The 27,046-nt window shown below is 55.3% G+C and overlaps 2 protein-coding genes and 1 long non-coding RNA gene across 3 annotated transcripts; 1 reads left to right on the plus strand and 2 right to left on the minus strand.

Annotated features, from left to right (window-relative positions):
• Positions 1 to 1,552: 1,552 nt before the first annotated feature.
• NAT16 (N-acetyltransferase 16 (putative)) lies at positions 1,553 to 9,310 on the minus strand. The gene is given in 7 exon segments (XM_043561377.1): positions 1,553 to 3,441; positions 3,443 to 3,558; positions 3,561 to 3,609; positions 4,230 to 4,843; positions 5,049 to 5,124; positions 5,207 to 5,545; positions 8,459 to 9,310. Coding segments are annotated over 6 exon segments (1,575 nt in total). The 5' UTR covers positions 5,542 to 5,545; positions 8,459 to 9,310; the 3' UTR covers positions 1,553 to 3,056.
• A 496-nt stretch (positions 9,311 to 9,806) lies between these two features.
• LOC122471317 lies at positions 9,807 to 17,843 on the plus strand. The gene is made up of 5 exons (XR_006294168.1): positions 9,807 to 10,299; positions 14,149 to 14,277; positions 14,378 to 14,491; positions 16,671 to 16,782; positions 17,569 to 17,843. It is a non-coding gene; the product is annotated as an uncharacterized LOC122471317 (long non-coding RNA).
• A 3,821-nt stretch (positions 17,844 to 21,664) lies between these two features.
• On the minus strand, positions 21,665 to 25,379 carry MOGAT3 (monoacylglycerol O-acyltransferase 3). The gene is made up of 7 exons (XM_043559767.1): positions 25,051 to 25,379; positions 24,742 to 24,849; positions 24,586 to 24,656; positions 24,097 to 24,301; positions 23,538 to 23,712; positions 21,997 to 22,199; positions 21,665 to 21,909 (listed from the first exon to the last, which is right to left on the minus strand). The coding sequence occupies exons 1-7, from the start codon at positions 25,121 to 25,123 to the stop codon at positions 21,755 to 21,757; spliced, it is 990 nt and encodes a 329-aa protein (XP_043415702.1). The 5' UTR covers positions 25,124 to 25,379; the 3' UTR covers positions 21,665 to 21,754.
• Positions 25,380 to 27,046: the final 1,667 nt, after the last annotated feature.

Below are 27,046 nucleotides of genomic sequence, written 5' to 3' on the forward strand. Positions count from 1 at the left end.
GGGACAGACAGGGAGGGGGCACTTTATGAGAGGGGAAGGGGTCTCCACTTAGAACTGAAAGAAGGCACAGGAAGTCCCCCTGAAAATGGCCCCATTAGAAAACATCATTGCCCTATCCCCTGCCCACCCCAGTTCAGTAGGGTGTAGGGTGGGGAGTCCTGGGGAGGGGACTGAGAGGAGGCTGAGGGCCACTGGTGGGACTGGGGATGATGAGTGATAGGAAGGGGGTGCTCACCCTGATTTTCAGTTCCGGGGTCCCATTTCCTCATACCCCCACCCACTCCCGAGTGGGGGATGGGAGACCCAGCAAGCCGGGGGAGGGCAAAGCCGCAGAGATGAGTCACCAAGAGAATGAGAGAGAGAGAGAGAGAAAGAGACAGAGATGAGGGGAGACACAAAGAGAGACAGCTTCTGGAGAGACTGAGAAGGGAAAACACACACACCATGAAGATGATATCCACAAACTAATCAGAGAAAGCACATTACTTTCATAATCCTGAACCAGCCTCCTCCAACACCCACCGGTCACATACAAACATACTATTATTCAGAGTTACACTGATATTCTGAGACACACCCACTTACACAAACACAGTATCACACCTAGCCTCGGCAGTGTCACTCAGACACATGCTAAGATGTGACCAGGGTAATGGAGATTTGCGTTGAGAGCCCTCGTTTCTTTTACATGGGATGGTGGGAGGGGGCAAAAACCCTGAGGGAATGTGACTTCACAAATCCAAGATGCGGCTTCAGGGACTCGCAGGCTATGCCTTGCACACACCACGATACACAGTTGCCTACCTCCCCATCCACACATACATAGTAACATATCAAGCATCCTCCTCATCAAAAAGCCACTTGGAGTACCTGATTCTGGGGTACACCAGGCACGTTGTCCAGAATACATCCCACCCGGACACCCTCTGACTTGTACACACATGTACAGAAACGCAGACACACAAAGACTCCCATGGACACACTCACACGGACGGAAACCACCTTGCGCTGCCTCGCCTGCGTCCACACGTCCTGGCGCCCCCTCGCGTTACTTTTCGGAGTCGCAGTCTCCGGCGCTCTGGAGCTCGGCTCCCGGGGGGGCGGTGCCCAAGCTCCCTCCACCTCCTCCCCCTTCCGCGCGTTGCCCACCCAGGAATCCGGAAAGCCAGCGCGCTGGCCCAGAGAGCTGGGAGTTAGACGCCTGGATGGTGGGGCTGAGGGAGGCCGGTCCTGGATGCCAAGGGGAACTTGGGAGAAAAGCCCATAGAATTTGGATAGCAGCGGACTCCCAGGCCCAGGGGAAAGCGAGACCCAGGCTTGTCAGGGCGCCGCGCAGCTGCCCGCCTCGCTTCTGAGCAACCGCTTCTTTCTGCCGCTGGGCTGGGGTGGGGGTGGGGGCGCGCAACGGCCAGCAGCCCTCTCCAGCTCCAGGAAGTCATTAGCCCCATTGCCACAGGGCTTAGAGATCCTCTCTAATACAGGCTGCTGGGGAAGGGGGAAGGATAATGCTCCTCATCCCTCCCCCGCTGAGAAGTGAAACAGACACAGAGGGTGGGCTAAGGGTCCTTTTTATTGTAATACAGCCACGGCTGAAGTGACAGGGAGGGCGGCAGCATGGCCAGGCGCTGAAGGCAGACAAGCAAGGCAGTGTAGCACAACAGCAAAACCGGAACTGGGGGAAGTGATGGAGCAGCGGCTGTCCTCTGTGCCCACCTTCTTCCACCTCCTGGCGCCCTCCTCTGCCCACGTCTCTGATTCCATCCCCAGCGACCCCTGTGCTTACTGTCAACAAATCCCTAGCAACTGTCCATCGTCCAACAAGAAGTTCAAACAGTCACCGCCACAACGAGTGAGGTTCTGAGGCATGCTCTGGCTTGGGACAGACCTGAACTCCAGTCCCTGCCAGGCTCCCAGCTACTCTGAATGACTTGGAAGTCACTTTGATCTTTCTGAGCCTGTTTCCTCCCTCGGTGGTAGATGTGAGGATCCAGTGTAGAAGACAGCGCTGTGCAACTGCAGCTGTTACTACTTGCATTGAAATAGAAAACTGCCGAAGTCCAAAAAAAAAAAAAAAAAAAAAAAAACCCATAAAGGAACCAGAGGAAGGGAGGGATGTCCAGAAATATCTGGAGGCAGGGGTTCCAGTTGCATTGGAAGGAAGCCTGGTTAGAGCCAGAAGACAGCCCCATACTGGGCTGAGGAAACTGCCCTTCCCAGCTCAAGCCCCCTGTTTCATGTCCTGGTTCAGGCACTGGTTGGGGATATAGGAAGGGGGCCTGGGAAACAGCAACATCGTGCAAAGTTGGACGAACCCCATCAGGGGGGGCAGGCTTGTAAAGATGTGTCACCAGAGGGTCAACAGGGCATTATGATTGTTTCATTTACAGGCTCTCTCTCCGTATTGCACACAGGGCGGGTGATGAAGAGTTCATGGGGAAGAGGAAGGGAGGAGCAGACAAATGGGCAATGAGGAGCTAAGTGTCTGGGGGGGGGGGGGGGCGGGTCCGGGGAATAGGAGGATGGGAGCTCAGAAGGAGAGAGGGGACACTGATGTAGAGGCGCAAGAGACTGAGAGGGAGGCAGGAGGGGAGCGCGGGGCAAGCTCTGAGAGCTTGAGAAAGGGCGGGAGGAAGAAAAGTAGTATGTGTTGGGCAGCTGGACCTTGCACATCCCTCTACCCGCTTCCGCCCACGAGGAGGCAGAAGGGAGAAGCCAGGAAGGACGGAGTTCCCCGCCAGCCCAGGGCGACGGACAAGAAAAGGCTCTGAAGCCTGTGAAGGAACCCATTCTTTGGCCCGTGAGGGGAACGGGCGGACCATAGCAGAGCAAGGGCCTCCCCCAAACCCGGCGATCGGATCCAGTTGTGGGCCATAGAGTGGGCGCGCTAGAGGCGAGATGGCAGAGAGGCAAGGCTAAAAGGTTAGGGGGGGCGCTCCGGTAAGGGTAAGCAGGCTTCCCAGCAGACCACGGAGAGTAAGGGGAGGGGGCGGGGCTTTCTGAAGAGCAGCGAAAATGGACGGATCTAAATGCTCCTCTCGCCTCCGAGAGGAGAGGCCCTAGATGTCGGCCTCCAGCGGGTACTGTTCTGCGTAACCCTTGACCAGCTCGAGCCCCAAGCCGGCCTGGCAGAGGTCTGCCAGCTGCGACCATAACTGGGACGCCAGGAAAAGCTGGCGCATGGCGTTGAGACCGGCGAGGCGCGGGGCCTGGCCCTGCAGGTGCCGCAGAAGCCGGCTCTGCGCCTGCGCACCAGCGCTGCGCACGGCGTCGACGTTGAGGTAGCGCCACGTGCCGTCACCGCCGTGCGGGATGGGGAAGGGGCGCGTGCGCAGCGTGGGTAAGCGCGCGCGCGTGGAGCTGTCTACGTGCCACTCCAGGCCCTTGGCCGCCAGCAGGCGCAGGTTGCTCTCACGTGGCCGGTAGGGCTGCCAGTCCTGGGTGAACGTCGCGCTGCACGGAAGGCAACAGTAGGAGGCGGGCCACGTCGCCGCCAGTCTCCGACACGGTCTCGGTGGGCAGCGGCGAGGTGACGGAGGCCCGCAGCGCCGCCAGCTGCACACGCCCAGCCGCGCCGGTAGCACGGAGGCATTGACTCAGACCCAAAGGATGCTCCTGTGGGGGGCAAGAGTGAGCGCGGAGTGGGCAGCGGAAGGGCTGGAGAGCCCAGCGCCTCAGCATCTTCACACCCACGGGCTCCCAGCAGGGCCCCTCGGAAGGACCGACTGTGCCGGGCCAAGTGGAGTGGGGTATGTGAAAGCCTGCCCCACCCCCGAGGGTAGCATGGAGGACCCAGGGGCAAGTCCTCAGGATAGGTTCCTGGAGCCCCAAGGAGGGGCGGGGTTAGTGTGCGGGAGCCAGGGGACTGGGGGTGTGGGCCCCTGGGTCTCGGAGGGGAGTGGAAGGGAGGAAAACAGATCAGTCGGTAGGATAGGGGAGCCGGACGGAAAGGACAAAGATTCACATTAGGATGTTTGGATCCCTGGAGGGAGGCCGGATCAACAGAGAGGAGTCCTGGTCACGGAACTCCGGACGCGTAGGCTCCTCAGCCATCTGGAGTAAGGACTGAGGGTTTGAAGGCTGGGAGTCGGGAACTTTTTGACTTCCCCTGGGCAAAAGGGCCTAGGTAAGGACTGGGAGTCCGGGGGCGGGGCTCACGGGCGCCCCCACTCGGTAGAGCCAGCAGAGAAGGAAAGCCGGTGACTGGGCTCGCGAGGAGGACGCCCGGCCACCCGAGCTCCCTTGTCCTTCTCACCTGCTTGGTGATTAGGCCGTGTTTCTTGAGCTCCCGGGGGCCCACTTGGTCGTCCCGGGTGAGCCGTGCCACCTTGACCCCCGGGTTCTGTGTCTTGACCAGCTGCGGGCAGAAGCGCCGCAGCAGCCCGGCCACGCCCTTGCCGCGCTCCCGGGGAGCCACGCACAGCCCCTCCACCAGCGCTGTCTCCCCGGAGTCGATCACGTGCGCCGACTCCAGCGCGATCTGCGGACCCAGGCCGTTAGGGGGCCCTCCGCCCCTGCCGGGACTCTCGGCTCGCAGGGCTCGCCTCTTCCCACACGCTGAGCACTCCGTCGTCACCACCCCGGGCACCAGGCCAGGCCCGGGCCTGCCCCAGATCTCCTCAGCACTTGGGTCTCGAATTCCAGAGCCGGCAGAGAGGGAGCTCATTCGCCGGGCTCTCGTCCACCTCTTGAGATGCTCCAGCTCCGCGTGCACCCCGTGCCTGAGCACTGGCCACGCCCCCTTCCCTTGGATCCACCCCAGGAGCTGGCTACGCCCTCCCGCCCCGGGCCTTGCCACGCCCCGCTTCTTCTTAGCTCCGCCCCGGACCCCGTCTAGGGGCTGGTCCTGCTAACCGCGTCCAGGTGCTTTTTCGTACGCGAGTTCGGTCTATCGGGGGTCCTGACCCCACTCTTGCTCTCACCCCCGGTCTACCCTCTCTTGCCTGCTCTCTTCTTTTTGTGCTCCTGCTCCCAGGAACTCCAAATGAATGCTCAAACACCGAAGCTATCACCAGCCCCTCCCTCGGGTTCCTCTGCTACCCGTGTTGTACACGCTCTCCATTCCCACCCTCATTGGCTGGGCCCCTGGATCCGCACATCCTACTCTTTGGTTCCAAGGCCGACTGGCTCCTCAGCATCCGGACGGGGGCTGGGGGAGAGGCTCGCCTCCTCTCTTTCTTAAGGTCCACTCACCCAAACGTAGCTTCACCCCCTTTTCACCTGGGCCCCAGCTCTCCTCACTCCTGTTTCGCTTGGCCAGCACACGGTGCCGTCCTGTTCTGTTGCCACCACGAAGTCCAATGGCTGGGCCGTGGCCTCAGGCCCCGATCCAGACCTGGGGTTGGCCCCCAAGGACTTGGCCTTGGCCTCAGGCCCTGATTCAGCCCCCAGGGGCTCAGTCTCAGCTTCAAGCCCCCATCCGGATCTGAACTTGGCCTCCGCCTCCTGTAGCGGGGTGTTTGAGTGTGGCTCGACATCTGGCTGGGCCTCTTTTTCAGGCTTAGGGAGCTCTGAGCTGGCTGAATCACAACTGGATTGTTTCATCACCCTGCAGAAAATAGACAACCCAGTATCATGGTCAGAGCCCCTGTTTCCACATATAGCACCTGACACGGGCATGCGCGCTCACACACACACACATACACACACACACACACTCCCCACAGTACTTTGCTACACAAATACCCCTTCTCTTTCTCTCTCCACACTAACCCTGGGAATGCAGGGCCTCCAACTCTGACCAAATCCCAATCCTACCCTGCCCCACCCTATCAGGGTGCTCCTCAACAGTGACAAAGTCAGGAATGCCATGAGCTCCTCACGGACTGGCCCCAAATCTCCTTCAACCCCAGTCACCCCCAGGGACTCAGGCAAGGGGCAGAAGGTCCTTGGAGGGGTAAAAAAAAAATGGAAAGGCATCCCTCTAGGGTCCCACCATCTCTCTCAGGCCTCTGCAAGAACATGGGAAAGCCCCATCATCCCCACTCCTCCCACAAGAGGGTTCCCTGGGAAAAGCAGAGGGTTCAACCTCCTGCCCTTCCTACCACTGCCACTCTCAATCCCCAGGGCAAAGGGAGGAGGATGTAGACGCCAGATCTTCCCCCTATGTCCACTCCAGTGCCTTCCACTCCCCTCCAACACATACATTCAAACATAAGCCAGAGGAGTGGACAGGTGGACAGCTCCATTAAAAAATTTCAAGTCATTTCTCCCAGGCTAATCAAACCTGCCTTTCCCTTCCTTCTGCTGAAGTTTGTCCTCTCCTTCTCCATAGGAAGACCTGGTTCCACTCTAGGGCTAGATGATTATTTGGAAAAGGGCTCTGTTGGAGCTCCTGCAAACAAGATGTGCACAGGGATCACCGATGCCCCCTCACCCCATTTACCTTCCCTACAGAGAGTCTCTGTGTTCTCTCTCTCCCTCTGTTCTGCTTTTAGTTTCTTCCTATAATTCTTGCTCTGTCTCTTGCTCAATACTTTCTGTGCCCTTCCCCTTCTCATTTTTGGGTCAACTCCTATGGATCTGGTACCCTTTGGCCTCCAGCTCTTCTGTTTTCCCTGCCAGAGACAGGGCCAAAGAGAAAGGCCCCTCCCCAAGTCCTGAAGACTCCTCATTTCCAGACCTCTCTCCTTCAAACCAACCAAATCAACTAATCGTTATTAATTTTTATTTGACTGGGGGAGGGGCAAAGGGAGGGAGAGAGAAAGAGAAACAGAATTCAGGCTCCATGCTCAGCACTGAGCCCAACGCAGGGCTTGATCCCAGGACCCTGGGATCCTGACCTGAGCCAAAATCAAGAGTTGGAAGTTCAACCGACTGAGTCACACAAGTGCCCACCCAAATCCTCCAATTAAATCCTCCTCCTCTCTTTCAGCCAATTATAACTGTCCCTTCATATAACCTACATTAAGCCTCATAAACCAACATCCCAGGGGACACACATACCAGCTACTTTGTGAGAGATAATATGGTGTTGGTTGGCTATTTATTTATTGTTAACAGGAACATGACCTAGGCTTGGGATAGGGGACAAACAATGACACCAAGGAGTTTAGGGATGATCTTAGCCTCCATGCCATAAACATAGCTTACATGTACACAGCATGCCTGCTGTACAGACAAAGCTTTAAAACAAGAGCCCCATCTCCCTCTTTCTTTTCAGTCTGATGCTGATGTCTAAGGCTCTCCCAGGTAAGCCTGGATGAAGTAAGACAGCATCAGGCCAATGTCATCAGAGGTGGGGGCAGCACAGGCTCAAAGGATCCTAGAGCCCCTGCTAGAGTTGGGGACCATCAGGTTCAACCCACTTTCACAATGAGGAAACAGACCCCCAAGGAGGCTAAGGTCTTGCCTAAAGTGACTTAGCTTGGGCAGAGCCAGGCTAACAGTTAAGTTTTCCTAGCCCCCAGGCTAGTGGTGGGGAGACCTCTTTTTGGTGTATATTTGGATCTCCAAACCCAGCCTGAAGAGCAAGGAATTACTGGGTCCTTGGCAGGAGTCAAAGGTCCCAAGGGCTGAGGGCTAAGAACCAGAGATGGGACCATGGGAGGAATCCCCACTACCCTCTGCCCAGGTCAGCAGTTCCTATGCCAACAACAAGCCGGGGACCAGCTCAAGCATCAGATTCCTTGTGGCAGGCAGGAATGATGAGGCTCAGAAGAGATAAAAGCAAGTTAGCTTGTGGCTCCCATCTATGTCTCCAGGCAACCTCACCAGCTGTTCTTGAGTCCCTGGAAAATAACAAGCTGGTAGTTCTGTGCTGACTCCAGCGATTCCCCACTGCCCCAAAAAGGGACAGAAAGTGAGCAACTTGTAGACTGGGACACATCCAACGAATAATTCGAGACATGAGGTTTTGGTTACCCCTCCTGTGCTTTCAAGATGGGGGAGAGTATTTCCAAAGGGTGTGTCTATGCCTTGGATAAAATGGTTTGTAAGGGGGTCACAGGGAAGAAGGAAGCACCTGCAAATTCATCTCTTCCATTTTTCCCCCAGTCACTCTTCTACACCTGCTCCCTTTGGTGGGGAGGTGGGGGACAAAACAGTTCCAAATTCTTTAAGCCCTGGGGGAGGTGGGGACTGGGAAAAAAGCAGGTCGGGGGTTCCAGGCCAAGCCAAAGCTGCTGGCTGGCCCCACAACCCTGGCTCCACACTCTGATCCCTTCCCATCCCTCAGAATAGCGCCCTCCAACCGGGCTCCTTGAACTATCGCTCCCATAGGTGTCTAGGCAGAGGAAGGGGCAGCCCTTTGCGTCCAGGGCACTGTGGGAGATGTAGTTCCGGCATCTCCTGGACCAAGCTCCAGGAAGAGGGGCGGCACATCCCCTCCATATCCTCCGCATCCTTGGATCTATTCTTTCAATCTTATAAATATAAATGATCGCTCTGGGAGGGGATGATTCTAGTCCTCGCTGGGCATGCTGGGAGCCCCCCTACCCCACCTCCACCGCACCCCACACACCTGAAATATTGATGCCCTTGAGGTCGACAGCTTCTCGGAGCTGGAAGAGGGAGCAGAGGGAGCAGAGAGCGGAGAGGCGGAGACAAAGAGACGGCAGTTACACAAAGCGCCCAAAGAACAGAGCGGGAAGGACAGGAAGGGAGGCAGGAAGGAGACAAAGGCGGACAGGGGGATGCGAGGCAGAAGAGGATGGGAGAGGGGAGTGGCAGCAGGCATGGATATCAGACACAGACATGACACCTCGTGACTCAGGGCCCAGCAGATGCCAAAAAAAGTCCTAGCGCTGCACCCCCTCCCCAGAGAGACCATAAATAGAAAACAGCGACACACCCCCTTCTCCCCACGGTGTGCGATGGGGGAAGGGTTCAAGGGGAAGAGAAAGCCAGAAAAGGGTCTGGAAGAGAACAGAGACCTGGGGACAGAGGCAGGGAGACAAGATAACAGGGGCAAAGGCAGGGGGTGAGGAAGATAGACCAACGAGCAGTGTGTGCGTGGGGGTGGGGGGAGAATGCCCCAGGGCCACAGCCATGGACTGGGGACTGTACTCGGGGGTCTTCCCCAGTTTTCCCTCTGCCCTGTTCCAAGAGTGGGGGTGGGGGCGGCAGGCGCGCGAGATTCCGAAGGAAGCTGTCTACTTGACAGGGGTCCCTCTGGGCACCAGGCTCTGGGGACAGGTGGGAGAGCAATGGCGACGGGGTGGGGGAGGGATGACGGACAGGAAAGTGTCTCTGAACACCTAGGCGAAGTCCAGGTCCCAGTTATCTAGGTCACCGGACAGGGAGAGGTTGGGCTGTAGGGGGCGCAGCGGCTGACTTCCCCGGGCGGGGGTGGGGGGTGGGGGGTGGGGGACGGTGGCCTTCTGCTGCACCCATTCCGCGGTGGAGGAGCACGCCAGCCCCGAGGCCCGCGGCCCCCTACCTCGCCGGAGCCGGAACAGGGGCGGGGAAGCCCAGACACGGAGCGGGGCCGGCCACGCGGACAGCGAACGGTGCCGGTAGAGGGGTCCCTTCGGAGCCCCGAGGGTCGAGCTCGGGTGACGCGCGGGGACCGGAGCAGTCCCAACTCGGAGTGAGAATGTAGGGTCTGCGCTGCGTCTCAGTTCGGCACGCGGGCGCGAGCGGGGACATTCGGGGTTCGGGCGCTGCGGGCACCTCCCGCGGCGACGCTCCGCCGGGCCGGGCGGCGGCTCCCAGGGGCGGAGACCCCAGCGACGTGGAGGAAACCCGGCCCGGATCTGGAGTGGACTCGGGGCGGCCTTGGGGAGGTGCGGGCGGAGAGCAGGTGCTCTGGCGGGGCGGGGGCGGGGGGGCGTGTGGACCTGGGTGGCAGGCGCAGCAGGATAGCCTCAAGTCTGGCGGACGAGACTCCGCCCCTTGTCCTGGCTAGGGAGCCGGACCTTAGGTGGAGGTGCCTTGGGTTTTGGTGGAGGGGGGAGGGGGTACTGCTGGCTTAGTTATTGCCCCCACGTCCCTAGCACCTCTATGCTCTGTCCTGAAGCACCCCCCTCCCCCAATCTCGCAGTCCTCCCTCCGACCTCCCGCCGCCAGATAAGTCAGAGCGACTGGAAGGGGCACGCAGAGCCCTGGGGACCAGGTCAGAGAAACTGATCAAAGAAATTGGAAAGTCGTGAAGATGGGGATGTGAGGGGACACTAGGAGACGGAAGCAGAGAGGCGGAAGGGAGCAGAGCGAGGCCAAGACCGGTCAGAGTGTCCACCCCTCCCCGGGGGGCGCAGGGTAGCCTCGTCCCGCAGGTGCATCAGAGGCCTCAGCTCACGTTCAGCGGCTGGCCGGCAAGCAACCAGGCCCCCACAGGGCAGCACGCAGAAAGAAAAACTCCAGGTACACTCACCACGAACCCACTCCCTCACCCCCAGCACACGAACACAGACCTCTGCGCGCGCGCACACACGTCCTGGGGATCTCCGCACAGGCTCTGCACCTCGTGCTAAACCGGGTGTGGGGGGGAAGGGTGGGAAGAACAGGCAAATGTGGACTTGGAGCACTGTCCCCAATGAGCTGGTGGCCTGGGCACTTAACTCCCGAGGGGCTCCTTCCCACCCTCACCCCCAAAATGAGGTAAAAAAACCCTGCAATTCTACCCTGTAAGGAACCAGGTAAGTGATGGATGGGGAAAGCCCTTCAGTGACTGTAAAATGCTGTAGGGATTATTAAGGTCTGTTAAGGGTGAGAGCCCCTCTCCCTCGCCCTCCCTCCAGGGTCTGCCCAGCTCTCGTGCTCCTCCTGCCCCCAGAGTTAATTTCTCACCTATGTCATTCCACTTTTTTCTTTTTAATTTTTAAAATGTTTATTTATTTATTTTGAGAGACAGAGCATGAGCAGGGGAGGAGCAGAGAGAGAGACACAGAATCCGAAACAGGCTCCAGGCTCCGAGCTGTCAGCACAGAGCCCGACGCGGGGCTCGAACTCACAAACCGTGAGATCATGACCTGAGCCGAAGCCTGGCGCTCAGCCGACTGAGCCACCCAGGCGCCCCTCATTCCACTTTTTTTACACTTTCCAATGGGCTGTGATCAGATGAAGGTTCATGTCGTGTTCCTCGGCTCCCACACACATGGCCACACAATAAGTAACTTGACAAGTTACTCAACCTCCCCCCACCCTCCTCCTCCTCCTTCTTCTTTTCTTAATAGGACTTCTCCCCATTTCTTTTTTTTTTTTTTTTTTTTCTATTTCTGAGTTTTAAAACTGCTAACACACTGCACATCTCAAAGCCGCAGGTCAGGTGGAACTTGCTCAATTGTGGGATAGCACGTCAAAAAGTTAGAGGAATTGGAGGAAAAAAAATCACTAGTGGCAGGCGGTAGATGCAACCAGGCTCTAATCCTCCCCCTTTTCACCAGAAGCCCCGCCTTCTGCTACCAGAAACTCTGGGATTGGTTCAACGTCCTCCACTTCCAGTTCCGTCAACCAATCAGAATAGAAAATCCCCCCTCGCCCCGCCCCGCAAATCCTTCAAGTCCAAACCACTCTGAAGGAAGAAGTCAGCGCCCATTGGGCCGATCAAACACCGTCAGGGTCCCAAATCACCAAGCTCAGACTTCTGAAGTCTCAGCTCCCCAGAGGGGCTAGCGGGTGGTAGTGGTTGGAAGATGACTAATCTCCTGGCTGCCCGTCCCAGCGAGGGAGAACAGGAGGCTGTCAGCATCCTTAAGTGCTCTGAGGATGTTGGCAAGTGGGACATCACCCTGTGCTACTGTGCTTTAAAAGAGGCCGAGGTTAAGACCGGTGGGGATGGAAGAGTGCTCTGCTGGTAGAGGTCTGGGTTCCAGAGCCACCCTGTACCCCCTCCTGATGGTGAGCCACAGCACCACCCAGAATGTTTACAGAGCACTTTGACTTAATTCTCACAGCACTGTAGGATGGGTGAGGCTGTATAGTGGGGGTTCCGAGAGGTCGCATGGTGTGGGCTAGGGACGCTGGGGGGTTTTCTGACTGCAAACTCAGACCCCACTGCCCACTCACCTCTCGGAGGTGCTTTGCAAGCTGTAAAGCAAGCAAATGCCAGTGCTGTTAATGTTGGAGATTTCCCTTAGTTGCTCTGAATTTTGTAAACACCTATACCTTGGGGTCCCTATTGGCTTTGGCCCTCACGCTGGGCTTGCTTATTTGGGCCTTTTATTTGGGAGAGCCTGCTGTTTTGTTTGCCTTCTCTCAGGGCAGGTGGGCCCTACTGTCAGCCGGGCAGTGCTGTCGCTCTCTGTCATTTCTTTTGGGCCCATCCTCTGCCGCAGGGGCCTCCCCATCCTTGCCTTTCTCTCCCACCCCTCATCCCCAACAGATCACCTTGGGTCTTCCTCCCTACCTTCTGAACACCTCCGCACCCCAGGATTCTTGTGTCCAGGACTTCCTCCTCCAGAGTTTGTGGGTTTTGACTGTTCTCCTCTCTGACCCCTCTTCACCCTCTGACTCTCCAAGCTGTGAGATCGAGGCTGAGACCCCTGCCCTCTCCCTGATCCAGCGACCCCTCTATCTGGGCAGTTCCCTAATCCACAAGTCAGGTCTTGACTTCCCAGGTCGTCTCCAGCTATCTGTGGGAGGACATCAATTGGCTGATAACAGAGAAATAAAATATGCTTAACAGGAACTGAACTGGGCACCTCGTATGCTTTTTGTGGTACAACTTTCGTGACCAGCTCATCTGCAGATAAGGAAGAAGACCAAAGATCAGAGGGTTAAGTAATTGGCCCCAAGTCACAGAACCAGAGAATCCATAAAAGTCTTGCTTAGGATTATAACACTGAAAGGAATCATCCAGATCATCTCAGAAGGCAAAGTATCACAGATGCCACATACTCCTGGTGACTCACGGTTTCCTCATCTGTAAAGAGAGCATAGCACCTAACTTCCAGTAAAGGTTGAATAAGATAACGAATGAAAAGTGCCTGACATTGCATAGAAATTCAATTAAAGGTAGGTGTTACTATCTAGCTAACTGGAACAGCAGTTCTCACATGTGGGACACTGTAGCTTATACACTGGAATTCACACATAACCAGAAGCCCGTCTTATTTATTCTTCCTTTGGGGCTGTCAGATGTTAGGAACTTCGTAAACCAGGTGATAGAAAGCTGGGAGACCATTGAGCTTGATGGTGAACTCTTTTTAGAACAAGGCTGATGTTACAGTTAACTTTATGCCTTTGGCACTTTGTTCAGGTCTTGGGCACATAGTAAGTCCTTAATAAGTATGTTATGAATGAATGAATGAATGACTTCAACCTGTTTCTAGAGTGGGGTAAGGCAAAACCACCTTTGATCACTTAGCAAAGGTCACCCACTGGGTAGAGGTAAGACCAGATTCCCGGTATCTTAACCCCAAGCCAATGCACAACCCAGCCTCACGCTACATTTCTAAAGGGTCAGCGTGATGGCTCTGCTTAGAAGTCCCTGAAGTTCCGCCTCGTCTCTCCCCACTCATCACCAGGTTCCTCTCTCCAGTCCACATCATGCAACACCAGTAACATCTGTCATTCATTCATTCGGCAAACATTAATGTCATCTTCTATGAGCCTGGTTGACCCACTTCTGCTCTCAAAGAGTTCAGTCGAGTTAGCCATCCACTTTTATTCTGGACAATACCTAATACAAAAACAGAACAGGGTCACCTGGGTGGCTCAATAGGTTAAGCATCCAACTCCTGATTTCGGCTCAAGTCACGATCTCATGGTCGAGGGATGGAGTGCCATATTGGGCTCCTCACTGAGTGTGGAGCCTGCTTGGGGTTTTCTCTCTCCCTCCCTCTTTGCCTCTTCTCTACTCACATGCACACTCTCCCTCAAAATAAATAAATAAACATTAGAAAAAAAATAGGACAGTATAATGAAGCCCCACTAGCCTATCATTAGCTTCAACAATTATCAACTCATAGCTGATATCGCTCTACATGGCAAGCATCCCAATATTTTGAAACCAATTTCAGACATCGTATTGTTTCACTGGTATTGCAAGAAATCATTTTAATGGCATTATCACAGTGATATGGATGGAATTGTGCCTTCCCCCCAATTCGTATGTTGAAGCCCTAACCCCTAATGTGACTGTATCTGGAGACAGAGCCTGTAAGGAGGTAATTAAGGCTAAATGAGGTCATAAGGGCGGGGCCCAAATCCCACAGAATTGTAAGGGGAAGAGACACCAGAGATTTCTCTCTACCCATTACGCATTTGCAGAACGAAAGGCGGAGGAGGCAGAGAGAAGTTGGCTGTCTACAGTTCAGGAAGAAAGCTCTCACCAGAAGACGAATCTGCCAGCACCTGGATCATCATGGACTTCTAGCCCCAGAACCATGAGAAATGAATGTCTGTTCCTTACACCCTGTGTGTGGTGTCTTGTTATGATGATGCCTGAGCCTAAAACACTTCCTCCCTCCCTCTCTCTCCCTTTCCACACTCACTCTAGGGGAAGCCAGCTTCCTTGTCTTGAGAGACTCAGCCAGCCCTGTGGAGAAGCCCATTCAACAAAGACCTGAGGCCTCAATCAAACCACTGGGAACTGAGTCCTGTCACCAACCATGTGAGTGAACTTGGAAGCAGATCCTTCACCCCCAGTTGAGCCTTGAGATACTACAGTCCTGGTCAGCAGCTTTAATGCAGCCTGAGAATTCTAGACCAGAATCTCCCAGCTAAGCCCGAAACTATGCTACAATAAATGTTTGTTCTTTTAAGCTGGTAGGTTTAGGGGTTATTTCCTCTGCAGGAACAGGGAACTGATCAAGTTGATAGACATTTTAGACTTATTTTAATCTACATATTTCCCTTCCACCTCTCCCTTTTTGCAACTATTTGTTGAAGAAACAAGATTGGTTGTTCCCTATAAATGTCCTCACCATCTGGATTATGCTGATTACACCTCCATGGTGTTGTTTACCATATTTTTCTCTCCTCTGCTTTTCCTGTAGGCTGGGAATTAAATCAACATGCCCTGTCCAGTATGGTAGCCATTAGTCACTCGTGGCTATTGGGCATCTGAAATGTGGCAGGCACAACTGAGGAACAGAGCTTTTTATTTCATTTCATTTGAATTAAAATTTAAAATAGATAACTGATCTAGTTATTGGAAAACTTGAAAAAAAATGTATTTTTAAGTCATGTCTGCACCCAACGTGGGGCTTGAACTTACAACCCCAAGATCAAGAGTAGCTCACTCTTCTGACTGAGCCTCCAGGCAACCCTGGAAAACTTTTAAGTATGTTCAGAGTAACTTTTTCACTTGTGAATTTTACAAACTTTAAATATGGATCAAACATTTCCAGTGGATGTTTAGCGTCTAAACTGAAATATGTTCTTTTTTAAAAATTTTTACTTTTATTTTAGAGAGAGACAGAGAGTGAGAGAGAGCAGAGAAGGGACAGAAGGGGGGAGGGAGAGAGAATCTCAAGCAGGCTCCACACTAAGTGCAGAACGAGTGGAGTTTGTGCACACTAAGTGGAGTTTGATCTCACGACCCCAGGATTTCGACCTGAGTCGAAATCAAGTCAGACGCTCAACAGACTTAGCCACCAAGATGCCCCTAAATGGAAATATGTTCTAAGTGTACAATACAAACCAGATTTCAACGACTTAGCCCCAAATGAAAGTATGTAAAATATCTCATTACTGTTTTTTTAGTACACATTGAAAGAATATGTTGGACATATTGGGCTAAATAAAAAATATTATTAAAATTAATTCCACCAATTTTCTCTTTATCATTTTATTGTATTATTTTATTTTAATGTATGTATTTAAGTAGGCTCCACACCCAACATGGGGCTTGAACTCATGATCCTGAGATCAAGAATCACAGGTGTGGGGCACCTGGGTGGCTCAGTGGGTTAAGCAACCAACTTCGGCTTAGGTCATGATCTCTTGGTTGGTGGGTCCGAGCCCCTTGTCAGGCTCTGTGCTAACAGTTTGGAGGCTGGAGCCTGCTTCGGATTCTGTGTCTCCCTCTCTTTCTCTGCCCCTTCCCCGCTCATTCTCTCTCTGTCTCTCAAAAATAAATAAACTTAAAAAAAAAAAAAGAATCACACGCTCTACCAACTGAGTCAGCCAGGCACTCCTCTTTCTCTTTTTAAAGTAGTTACTAAGAAAAGCTTAAATCATACATGCACTTTTTTAGGAAGGACTGTATTCTTCCATCAAAGGCTCAAATGTAGTTTATCTTGTTGGAATCTTACCAGATGCTGTCGCTCAAGACTTCAATCCAATCCGTTATTAGGGCCTGCAAAATGTTGATACTCTTATTCTGTCATTCTAGGTGTTTCTGTGTTTGTTTTAACTAGTTGGAAAACACCTATAAAAGAAAACTTGTTCTTCTGTGCTCTGATTACCCTGAGGCATAGTTTGTGAAGGACAGCCAGGATGAATGCTTAAAATGTTTCCTTTTATTTGTTAATTTTCAAAATAACAAGTTGATGCCTTAGCAATTTTCAGTGGTGATCAACTCTTCTTTTTAGAACCACTATGAACTCATGGACTTTTAAACACGTTTAATGTGATACAGTTACTGTCCCTTCCTGATGTCTCAAGGTATCCAACTGTTCAGATAAACTGGTGCTTTACAGTGACACAGAAGGGTCATGAGCGATCCTTACAGAGAGAGTTACCGGGATGCAGAGGTGGGATGGGCTGAGCCTGCCTGGCAGGCTGGTAGGTTAAGGGAGGTGTCCTGGAAGTGGGACCTGAACTGAGCAGTAAACATTCCCCCCCAGAGGATGAAGGACAAGGTCCCGCCAGCAGGAGGGGAAAGCGAGACCAAACCCCGAGGCAAGCAACAGCCGGCTTCACAAGAACAAGCAGTTCTGGGTTGCACGCATCCATCCGGTAGGTAGGGGCTGGCCAGCAGGGGGCGTGTGGTGGAGGGCGAGGGGAGGCAGTGGGCAGGGGAGGGAGGGAGAAGGGAGGAGAGGGAAGGAGAGGGGAAGGGTTTTAAGCAGGAGTGACACATTTGCCTTGCGAGTAGAGACAGCCCTCTGGTGGCCACATGGAGGATAGCAGAGAAGGAAAAAGCCCTGAGAGCAGGCAGAGAGCCGAACTCGTGAAGTTTCTTGGGTTCATGTATTTATAAGTTAGACTCTTCCAGATCAGGAGGAGAAATTACAGTGTTGGGGCTTATTATCCAGCTACACGGGAGGAGGAATGGCACAGGGAAGTTCAGTAACGGTTGAAAACAGAACAGACCCTCAGGACAGGCTAGTGATCCATGTTCTTTCTGTGCACCTGCCCGGCACACGTCCCCAAGGAAAGATCTCATGGCAAATGCTGACCACTTGCACCGAACATAATTTCTACAAGAGACCACCTCTGGATGGGTGAAGTCCCAGGCACAAGCAGAGAGGACTTTTGTGTGATTTTTTTTTTTTTTAGTATGCTCCACGCCCAGCGCAGAGCCCAGTGCAGGCCTTGAACTCACGACCCTGAGATCAAGACGCGAGTTGAGATTGAGAGTCGGGTGCTCAACCGCCTGAGCCACCCAGGCACCCCTGTGTGAATTTTTAAAAAACACCTGTTGTGGGTTGAATTGTGGCCCCCTGCCTCAAAAAGATATATGGAAGTCCTAACCCCTCCTACCCATGAAAGAGACCTTATTTGAAAATAGGTTCTTTGCAGACATAATCCTATCAAGCTGAAGTCACCCTGATCAAGTATGACCGGTGTTCTATAAGGAGAGGGAACTTTGGACACGACACAGAGGGGAAGGACGTGTGACAACAGAGGCAGAGACTGGGTGATGTCGCAGCAGCCGAGGTTGATGACACCACCAGGGGCTGGAAGGCGGGAAGGAGGGTTTCTCCTCTACTGGTTTCAGAGGGAGCAGACCCTGCTGACACCTTGATTTTGGCCTCTGAACAGTGAGACAATAAACTTGTTGTTTTAAATCACCAGATGAGTGGCACTTTGTTACAGCTCCCTAGAAAACCAGTATAGCTCCCTTCCTTCCCATGATGGGTACGCTGCCCCCCTCTCTGGCTCTGTGAAGGGACCCGCAAGCCCTCCCGGCCCTCTGCTGGGCTTCCCGGTGCTGGGCACAACCTGCAAACCGGGCGGCTGGTTCCCTCCACAGCAGGTCTCTTGGACCAGGTCCCTTCATCTGTTCGGCACTCGTCATGCACTAGGCGTGGCGATCGCCATAACGTGGTTGAAACGCAAAAACGAGCAAGACATACCTCCTGCCCTCAACATTAGCATTTAGGAACATGAGATAAAAGATTATGAGCAAGCCCGATGTTGGGGTAGCAGAACACCTAATGTGGTGGTGCCCGTAACGTGATCACGTAATGCAATGCGACGCAATGTAATTTCACGCAATGCAATTCTTGTGAGGTGGCTGTGGTCAGGAAAAGATCTTGTGTCGAGATAATAGTGACACCAGCTGATGTTTGTTGAACACCCTGCCAGGTGCCACGCTAAGCCCTTTGCATGTGTACCTCATTTAGAGCTCAGTGTGGACACTGTGGTGTAGATGACAGGATCAGAGACTGCCACTATCCGCACATGGTAAGTGCTGAACACCGGGGTGGGGGCTTGGGGGAGGGGTTGGGCTGTGACTTGACGGTAGGGGTTCCATCTAGTCTCCAGGCAGGAAGGAGAGGCGAGTCAGGCCCGGTTGGGAAGCTGGACTGGGCTCTACCTGAGGGGGACCTCGAATGCTCTGCTGAGGATTTTTACACCTTTTAACAACAAAGATCCAAAGACAGTGGGGATCCAAAAGGGAGAATTAGATGATGAAAACAGCATTTTAGGAGGAGCGTCTTGACAGCAAGAGAGGGTGTTGGATGGGAGACAAGAGACAAGACCCCTGATCACTCAGGAGTGGTCCCAGAGGGAGTCCATGGAGGGATGGGGTCATGGAGGAGAAGGAGACGCTAAAAACCACTTAGCAGGAAGACACAAGAGGCCAGGAATTTTGAGTGCGGTTCTGGAAGGTGGGGAGAGAGGAAGGAGGTGAAGCCAAGACAGATGCATGAAAAACAATGTTTGGAAAGCAGGATGACAGAATAAAAATGGGGACCAGAGGACACTTAACCGTCAGCGCGGCTAGGATCAGAGCATGGCTGCAGAGGTTACTTGGGGAGGCTCAGGAGAGGGTAGGAGGTGTGCCAAGGCCTCCTGAAGCCTATGGCCTCCACCCAGTCTGGGCTGGCTTCCAGGAGAGGAAGGATGCTGGTGGAGGTGCCTCCAGGGCCAACCCAGTTGTAACTGGATGTCTAGGCTTCTGTTTCTCTCCAGCCTCGAGCCAATCCCTCCCACCCCCTGACTTTATTGGTCTTGGATTTCAGACAGGGGCAACAAATGATGGGGAATGAAGTCCCCTCCTCCCTCTCTCCCTGAGTCCTCAAAGGTCCCCTTCCTCACCTGTCACCCAGCCCAACCTCCCCTCCCTAGAGATAGGCACCTACCGCTCACAGGGGAGAATGGCAGGGGGCTTCTTGGAGGAAGGCCCGTGGCAATCTAATCCCCATACTCCCAGCTCTTGGTGGCCAGTTCTCACTAGAAGTTGGTGCTTTTGTCCCTCGGGGGAAGAACCCAGAGAAAAACACATGTGATGCTACCCTTAAAGTTTGGGATGAGGCACAAAGGTCCTGCATTCCAAAAGGGGCCAGAGCAGATCACATGCAACGAGCAAGAATGCATTGCCCAAGCAAATAGTTGAGAAGTGACCCTTGAGTCCCTGACCCATGACAAGGATTGGACACAAAGGAGAGAAGTGGGCAGGGGGAGGGGGGCTTTCAGAGCTCGAGGGCAAGGCTTACTTCCACAAGATCGGTGACATAGGTTGCAAGGCTCAAAGAGCTCGGTACGCCCCTGTGTTTTGTTGGATGTGCCCACAGAGAAGTCTAATGGCCAGACTGTAGCTGACTGGAGGTTCCCTCCAGGAAAGAAGGAAAGACAGTGGTTGCATTGAGGTCAGCCTGTACTATGGTCGCATCTGGGCTAAGGGTGTTCAAACCTGGGGCGCCTGGGCGACTGGTTGTCAAGCATCTGACTTCGGCTAGGTCATGATCTCATGCTTTGTGAGTTCGAGCCCTACATCAGGTGAGCTCAAGTCCCGCTTCGGATGTCAGACGTTCAACTGACTGAGCCACCCAGGTGCCCCTCTATAGTACAATTTAAGGTGGATGAAGAAGTTATTACCTGAGAATGACCCAGATAAGTCACAGGAGTGCCCAGATTTTCATGCAGGAACAAGAAAAACTTCTTCCACTGAATATATTGTATAGGACAATATAGGGCAGTGGGAGATAGGTATGGTTACGTCCCAATTACATTTCAACAAGGTATTCTTACGTCCTGGACACAGACGCACAGCCAGTCCGTAAATGGGACTGACATAGTCAGAGGATGCTATGACCACACGAGGTCCCCCTAGACTGTTCGGTCTTACCCTCTGGTTGGACCGATGCCATGCCCATCATGGGGATGACAATATTTTTTTTTAATTTTTTTTAATGTTTATTTATTTTTGAGACAGAGAGAGACAGAGCATGAACAGGGGAGGGGCAGAGAGAGAGGGAGACACAGAATCTGAAACAGGCTCCAGGCTCTGAGCTGTCAGCACAGAGCCCGATGTGGGGCTCGAACTCATGGACTGTGAGATCATGACCTGAGCCGAACTCGGACGCTTAACCGACCGAGCCACCCAGGCGCCCCGGGGATGACAATATTTTGCCAATCTCTGTTCTAAGCCCTTAATTTTTTTTTTTAAGTTTATTTATTTCGAGAGAGACAGAGACAGAGACAGCACAAGCAGGGGACGGGCTAAGAGAGAGTGAGGGAAAATCCCAAGCAGGGGCTTGGGGCTCAAACTCATGAAGCTGTGAGATCATGAACCTGATCTCAAGAGTTGGACACTCAGCCGACGGAGCCCCCCAGGCGCTCCAGCCCTTCAATATTAATTCTTTGATCTTCACTGGAGTTCTGTGCTTGTTGGGTAACTGGGTTCCTGTTGACCTAATGCTGGGCTTGCAGTAGGGTTCAATGCCAGTCAGGCAGGTCCTCGTTTCCCCTCAGCTCCTAGCTACGAGGAGACCCAAAGGACAGAGAGAGGGCGTGGAAGCGAGCAGCGTACCTTTCGTACAACTGGAGATCATTTCCCTCCCCGTGAGGCCAGATGCCCTTGACCAAGCTCAGCATTTGCTCACGCTCTTGCACCAGGCATCCTGTCTTCTGCAGCCCACCCTGCAACGCCTAGCGCCACCCCCGCCCCCCAAGAGCCACCCTCCTCAACTCAATCCTGAGACCCTGCGGCTCTCTGCGAAGCAGATGCCTTCATTCACAGAGAGAAAAGGGCTCAGCAAAGGAAAGAAACCTATGCACGATCCTGCAGCAGGATTAAGTCTTGCTGGGAGGAGAATTCAGGATTCTGACACCCAATCTAAGGCAGCAGCTCCAGGGGCGTCTGGGTGGCTCAGCCTGTTAAGCGTCCGACTTTGGCTCAGGTCATGATCTCATGGTTCGTGGGTTCAAGCCCTGTGTTGGGCTCTGTGCTGACAGCTCGAAGCTTGAAGCCTGCTTTGGATTCTGTGTCTCCCTCTCTCTCTCTCTGCCCCTCCCCCGCTCACATGTTTTGTCTGTCTCTCAAAAATGGATACATGTTAAAAAAAAAAAAAAGATACAAAAGCAGCTCCGTGGCTCGTGAGAGTAGGGGCGGGTTACCCACGGAGGCACAGCGTGAGCCCTGCAGGCGGCTGATTCTACAAAGCAGTGGTGGGAGAGAAAGAGCTTTTATTGGAGTGGTGCAGCTGGCCATAAGTGGAGGTCCCAGGGGGCTGGGGGCTGGGGGGCGGGGAAGAGGCTAGATAAAGGTGAGGTGAGTTGAGGCAGGGACGCCACAGCTTTCCTTGTGCTCCTCAAACAGTGTCTCCAGGGCCTGCATGTAGAGCGTGTGGTAGTGGTTGACCTCCTCCTCGGTGGGGCAGAGGATCTGGGGCACCGGAATGGGGCGGCCCACTGCAGGGAGAGGGCAGACAGGGGTGATGGTGCGGGGTTGCCCGTACAGCTGACGGCCGCTCTCCTCCCCCAGAGACGGGCACTCACCCACGGTGGTGATGGGCCTGGCAAAGGGCAGCAGGCCCCAGGAGTTGGCCGAGAAGAGTCCGCGACCCCAGAAGATGCAAGGTGAGTAGCCCGTGAGCTTCTTGAAGGCAACCTGGCACAGGTATTGCCAGGAGCCGGGGGCAAAAGCCTTCAGATGGAAGATATCATTCTCTCCAAAAGAGTACACGGGCACCAGGGAGGCGCTGAGCAGGGACAGCAAGAGAGAGGAGGCGTGTTCGGGCCAGCGGCTCTCGGGGAGCCCCCAGACGGGGCTGCAAATCCCTCCCACGCCTGGCTCCCCTTTCCGAGGCCTTTTCGAGCAAATGACCAAGAAAGATCTGGAAGAAAGGACTCACAATTCTTGAGAAATGATTGCGTACCGGGCCTTCCTCCCCAGCTGAGCCTCGAACCACATGGCGCTTAGGGAGCCCTGACCCCCACCCTGGTACAGACAAAACTCCTCATACAGCTGCCCCAAAACTCAAGTCCTAACGGCATGACCAGTGACACGAACAGTCGATTAACACATACTTGTAGCTGTTCTTTCTACTGGATTTTTACCATAAAGTGAGCTAGAGGAAAGAAAGTGCTATTAAGGGGCGCCTGGGGGGCTCAGCCGGTTGAGCGTCCAACTTTGGCTCAGGTCATGATCTCACTGTTTGTGAGTTCAAGCCCCGCACTGGGTTCTCAGCTGTCAGCATGGAGCCTGCTTCGGATCTTCTGTCCCCCTCCATGGCTGCACCTCCCCTGCTCTCACTCTCTCAAAATAAATAAATAAACTTAAAAAAATGTTTTTAAAAATATCCATGCAGAGGGGACCCGTGCAGCTCAACCCTGTGTTGTTCAAGAGTCGACTGTACACATTTTCTCATCTAATCTTTGCAACCACAATATCGTTGTAAAATTAGGGATTAGTCCTATTTCACAAGTAAAGAAACATGTCCGAGGTCTCGCCTTTGAGGTAGAGTCAGAAAGGGATTTGAACCTGGGGCTTCTGAGCACAAGGTCCTGCTACTCGAGCTATGATCCTGCCTCTTTCAGAGAGGGAAGACTGGCCGAAAGTGGATATGGTGTGGAAACAGAGAAAACCCTCAAGTGTTGACATGAGAGGGGGCGCCGGCCGGGGCGGATGGTGGGGGGTGCTCAGTCTGTTGAGCGCCCGACTTCAGCTCAGGTCACAATCTGGAGGCTTGTGAGTTCAAACCCCGCGTCAGGCTCTATGCAGACAGCTCAGAGCCTGGAGCCTGCTTCGGATTCTGTGTCTCTGTCTCTCTCTGCCTCTTCCTCACTCACACTGTCTCCGTGTGTGTGTGTGTGTGTGTGTGTGTGTGTGTGTATGTCTCTCTCTCAAAAATAAATAAACATTAAAAAAAAAAAAGTGCTGACATGAGAGGCTGATAGGCGCAGGGCACAGTGTGGGCTCTGGGGACACAGAGGCCCAGCTACAGGGACCTGGATATGTAGGGACAGAGAGCGTGGGCCCCCAGATGCAATGCAAAATTCACCAGCACCCCCGGGCTGGGCACTTGCGCCCCACTCACCCGTGTCTCAGTGCCAGGCGCACGAAGCCTTTGCGATTCCGCAGAACGAGGTGGTGCGTCCCTGGGATTGCATACAGGGCCTCCTGGGCGCCCCCAATTATGATGACCACAGCCTGCCCTGGCTGGGGCTGAGAGAGAATAAAGTCCAGGCTCCCCCGATTCACAGAACAAATTCCTGCATGCATGTCGAGGTGGGGAGCAATCACCACGGGTTCCCGGGCTGCCTGGCCCCTCGCTCACCCTTTTGGCGCGTGAGCCCCACACCCCCATTCCTTCGAAGTCTGCTGTCCCGTGCCCGTGTCAGTGTGACCTATAGTGCCTCTCCCCGCAAGGAGGCAGGACACTTGCCCCAAAGCTACTCCTTGCCACCTACTGTGAGCCCGGCCAACATTACCGCTGGGTGCCAGGCCTGGCTTCATCTTCCACTTCCCAATCGGTCAGAGGCCATACCGCGTCCTCCGGTGAGGCGCTCCTCCCCCACCATCGCCAGACTGCCTCCCACCCGCCCAGCTGGCCGGGTGGGAGGCAGTCTGCCCCGGGTGGGGGAGGGGCGCCTCACCGTAGGACAAGGTATAGTCTCGGTAGATCGGGAAGTAGAAGATGAAGCTCAGTCCCGCCGACGTGAGCCGAATCCCGGGGAAGTGCTTGGAGAAGTCGTTCATCTCCGTGTTGAAATTAGCGAAAGCTCCCACGCACATGATCCCGTGTGGGTGACCACCGATCACATAGTTCCGGTCCGGGGGCAGCTCTGCTGTTTTCACCAGCTTGGGGGCGTCGGGCAGGAGGAGGAGGAAGAGGCGTGGACGGCAAGACAGCAGATGAAAAGAGTCTCCCTCCACCCCAAGCAGGCTTCAGAGTTCAAGGTCCTCCCTGGGCCAACAGCAGGGGCGGGGGCTACTCTGGAACACCACTCGGGCCCCCTTCCGCGTGCCCCATTGTCTGAGTTTAGAAAGCCCAGGGGTGCATAGGCGGGGGTGAGCGGGTGTGGGGGGTGAGGGTGGGGGGAGAGGGAGGAGGCAGAGAGTCTCTGTGGATGGTGACCTCTCACCTTGACCGGAAAATAATCCCTTAGCTCTTTCCACATACTCCAGGTTTTCACCAACGCAAAGCGCCTTCCACCTTGGGGCAGAGAGATGGGTGGAAGAACGCCTGGGGCGCTCAGCCACCTTTCTTCCTCCCCCAGTGCAAGTCCGGCCATGCTCACCTCGGTTGGGAGTGTCCCAGTCCAGGAAGAACCACACCAAGTAGAGAACAGAGAAAGACCAGAGTGGAGTGAAGAGGAGGAAGAGGAGGAGAAGGGAGAAGAAAGGACCTGGGTGAAAGATGAGAAAGGAAAGTCACCGCTTTTGAAGCTGGGTCATCGCACCCAGCGCCTGATCTCCTCCCCTCTCAGATCGCCCTGGTGCAGCCAGCCACCTCTGGCTCTCTCCTGCTCCCTTTGCAAGGGGGGCTCTAGCTTTCCTGCCCCCACTCCCTGCTCTCCTTGGGGACCCCAGGCCAGCAGGCCTCTCACCCATGAAGAGGAAAGTCAGCACGAATTGGTAGGCGCTTATTGCTTCCAGCCACTGCTTCCGCACGGTTTTCATGGCGAGGCGCAGCGGGGGGCGTCGGAGACTCCTCTGCCAGTAGCTCCCCTCTGCCAGCGGGGCTCCAGGGGCCCGAGCACAAACCAGGAAGGTTTGGGCACCGACGGGATGGCTTTCTCCCGAGAAGGCCAAGCCCTCGGGGCCCCCTCGGAACCGCGGGTGTGTTGTGCGCGTTTGTGGAGTGGACGGGGAGATCTTGGATCCGAAGCGCCAGCCTCCAGCATGATCTTTGAACTTACAAGGAGGTCCTCGGGGTGGAGGTGGGAGGCGACAGGAAGTGTGCGAGGGAGGTGGGGCGTCGGTTGTGGAAAGGAGTCTCAGGAGAAGCTGGGGAGCCCGCCGACTGGGCCCCCGCCGCCGGCCCGCCGTGGCCAGAAGCCCCCCGCCGAGGCCGTGCGCTCTCCAAGCGCGCGTCCGGGAGAGCAGGTCTCCGGGGGTGTCAAAGTCATCCGGAGGCACGGCCGCGCAGGAACACGCACGAACACGCACACGTTGCGGCTCTGTTCCCACGTTTCATTTCCCTCCCCTCCCCAAGTCGCCGCGGGGACCTGCGTGCCCTGGGGAAGGCGAGGTGCGGGTGGGCGGGGAAGGCGCAGCGAGCCTTGTGCTCCTGGAACAGCTGCGTGAGCCTCTCCACCTAGAGCGCGGGCAGCGCGTCCACCTGCGCCCCGCTGGGCCGCGAGCAACGGACGGCAGGATTGGGGGGTGGGGCGGTGGGGGGGGCACTGCGGGCAGAACGGGAGGTGAGAGGGGCGGTCGCTGGCACCCTCATCCCGTCCCCTTCCCGCCCACCAGCCCGACGGTGAGGGACGGAGTTCAGGCCCCGAGCAGTCGCCTAAGGCCAGCCTCGGGGGTGGGGGGGGGGAGGGTTGGACCCGGCGCGGCAGAGGTGCGGCCCGCCGCCGGGGACCTTCACCTCCCGGAGCTGGGAGCGCGCGGGGCCCGAGCTCCGGGGGGAGCCGGTGCGCGGGCGGGGGGAGGAGTGGGCCGAGGCCGGGGCTCCCCGCCGGTGCCGGGGGGCGTGCGAAAGGGCGGGAGGAGACCCAGGCTCCCGTGGAACAGCCGCAGGGCGACCCTCAGCAGCGGCCTCGGCGCCTCCTGCGCTCTCCGCGCCAAGAGCCCGGAGGGCTCGGGAACTGCTGGAAGAGCTCGTTCTCCCTGAGAGAGAAGACAGGCCCCAGGAGAGCGAGGGGGCATGCCTGACTCTGAGTCCCTCACCCTCCCACCCCCCACCCCCATCCCTGACCGGGGCCGGCCCTCTGCACTCCTCCCGGACAGGGCAGCCCGCGGGTGTCCCCCCGGCCACTGGCCGCTTCCTCAGTGCCAACTTGACAAACCCCTTCTGATTCCGGATCCGCAAGGTTAGCGCACTCGCTTTTGGGTCCAGCGCTTCCAGGGGCCCTCTCGCGGCCACCTGGCCGCCCTCAGGCCGGGACAGCGGACAGGTGGTGCTGGCCTTGTCAGAGGACAGCAAACCTGGGGTGAGGGCAGAGGCAGGGGGCCTGATGCCTGGGTCCTTGAGAAAAGGGGTAGGAGGACACCAGGCAGGTAGAGCTGGGACCCAGAGCCCCCCCCCCCCCCCCCCCCAGGGCAGGAGGGTGAAGTAGGAGTCGCCAGCTAGGACTGAGGCTGACCTGCCCCCTCCTCACCACTACACATGGTGTAGTCCCTGAAGCGAGGGAGGTGGAACCAACCTGACAGCCTGAGCAGGTGCAGCCAGAGGCCTGGAAAGAGGCCCAAGAAGCCCGTGTTCTCTGTGCAGAAGTTGCTGGCTTCTGCAGGGAACATACCCCACCCTGGCAGTGAGATCAGACTTTCAGGGGTGACCAGAGAAGAGTCGGTTCCAAAGCCTTGCCCCCACGCGGCACACTGTTCCTGGGTGCCCCTCACCAAGACAGGAAAGCCATCTTGGAAATGTCTCCA

Source organism: Prionailurus bengalensis, chromosome E3 (genome assembly GCF_016509475.1).
Source record: "Prionailurus bengalensis isolate Pbe53 chromosome E3, Fcat_Pben_1.1_paternal_pri, whole genome shotgun sequence".
NCBI classification, from domain to species: domain Eukaryota; kingdom Metazoa; phylum Chordata; class Mammalia; order Carnivora; family Felidae; genus Prionailurus; species Prionailurus bengalensis.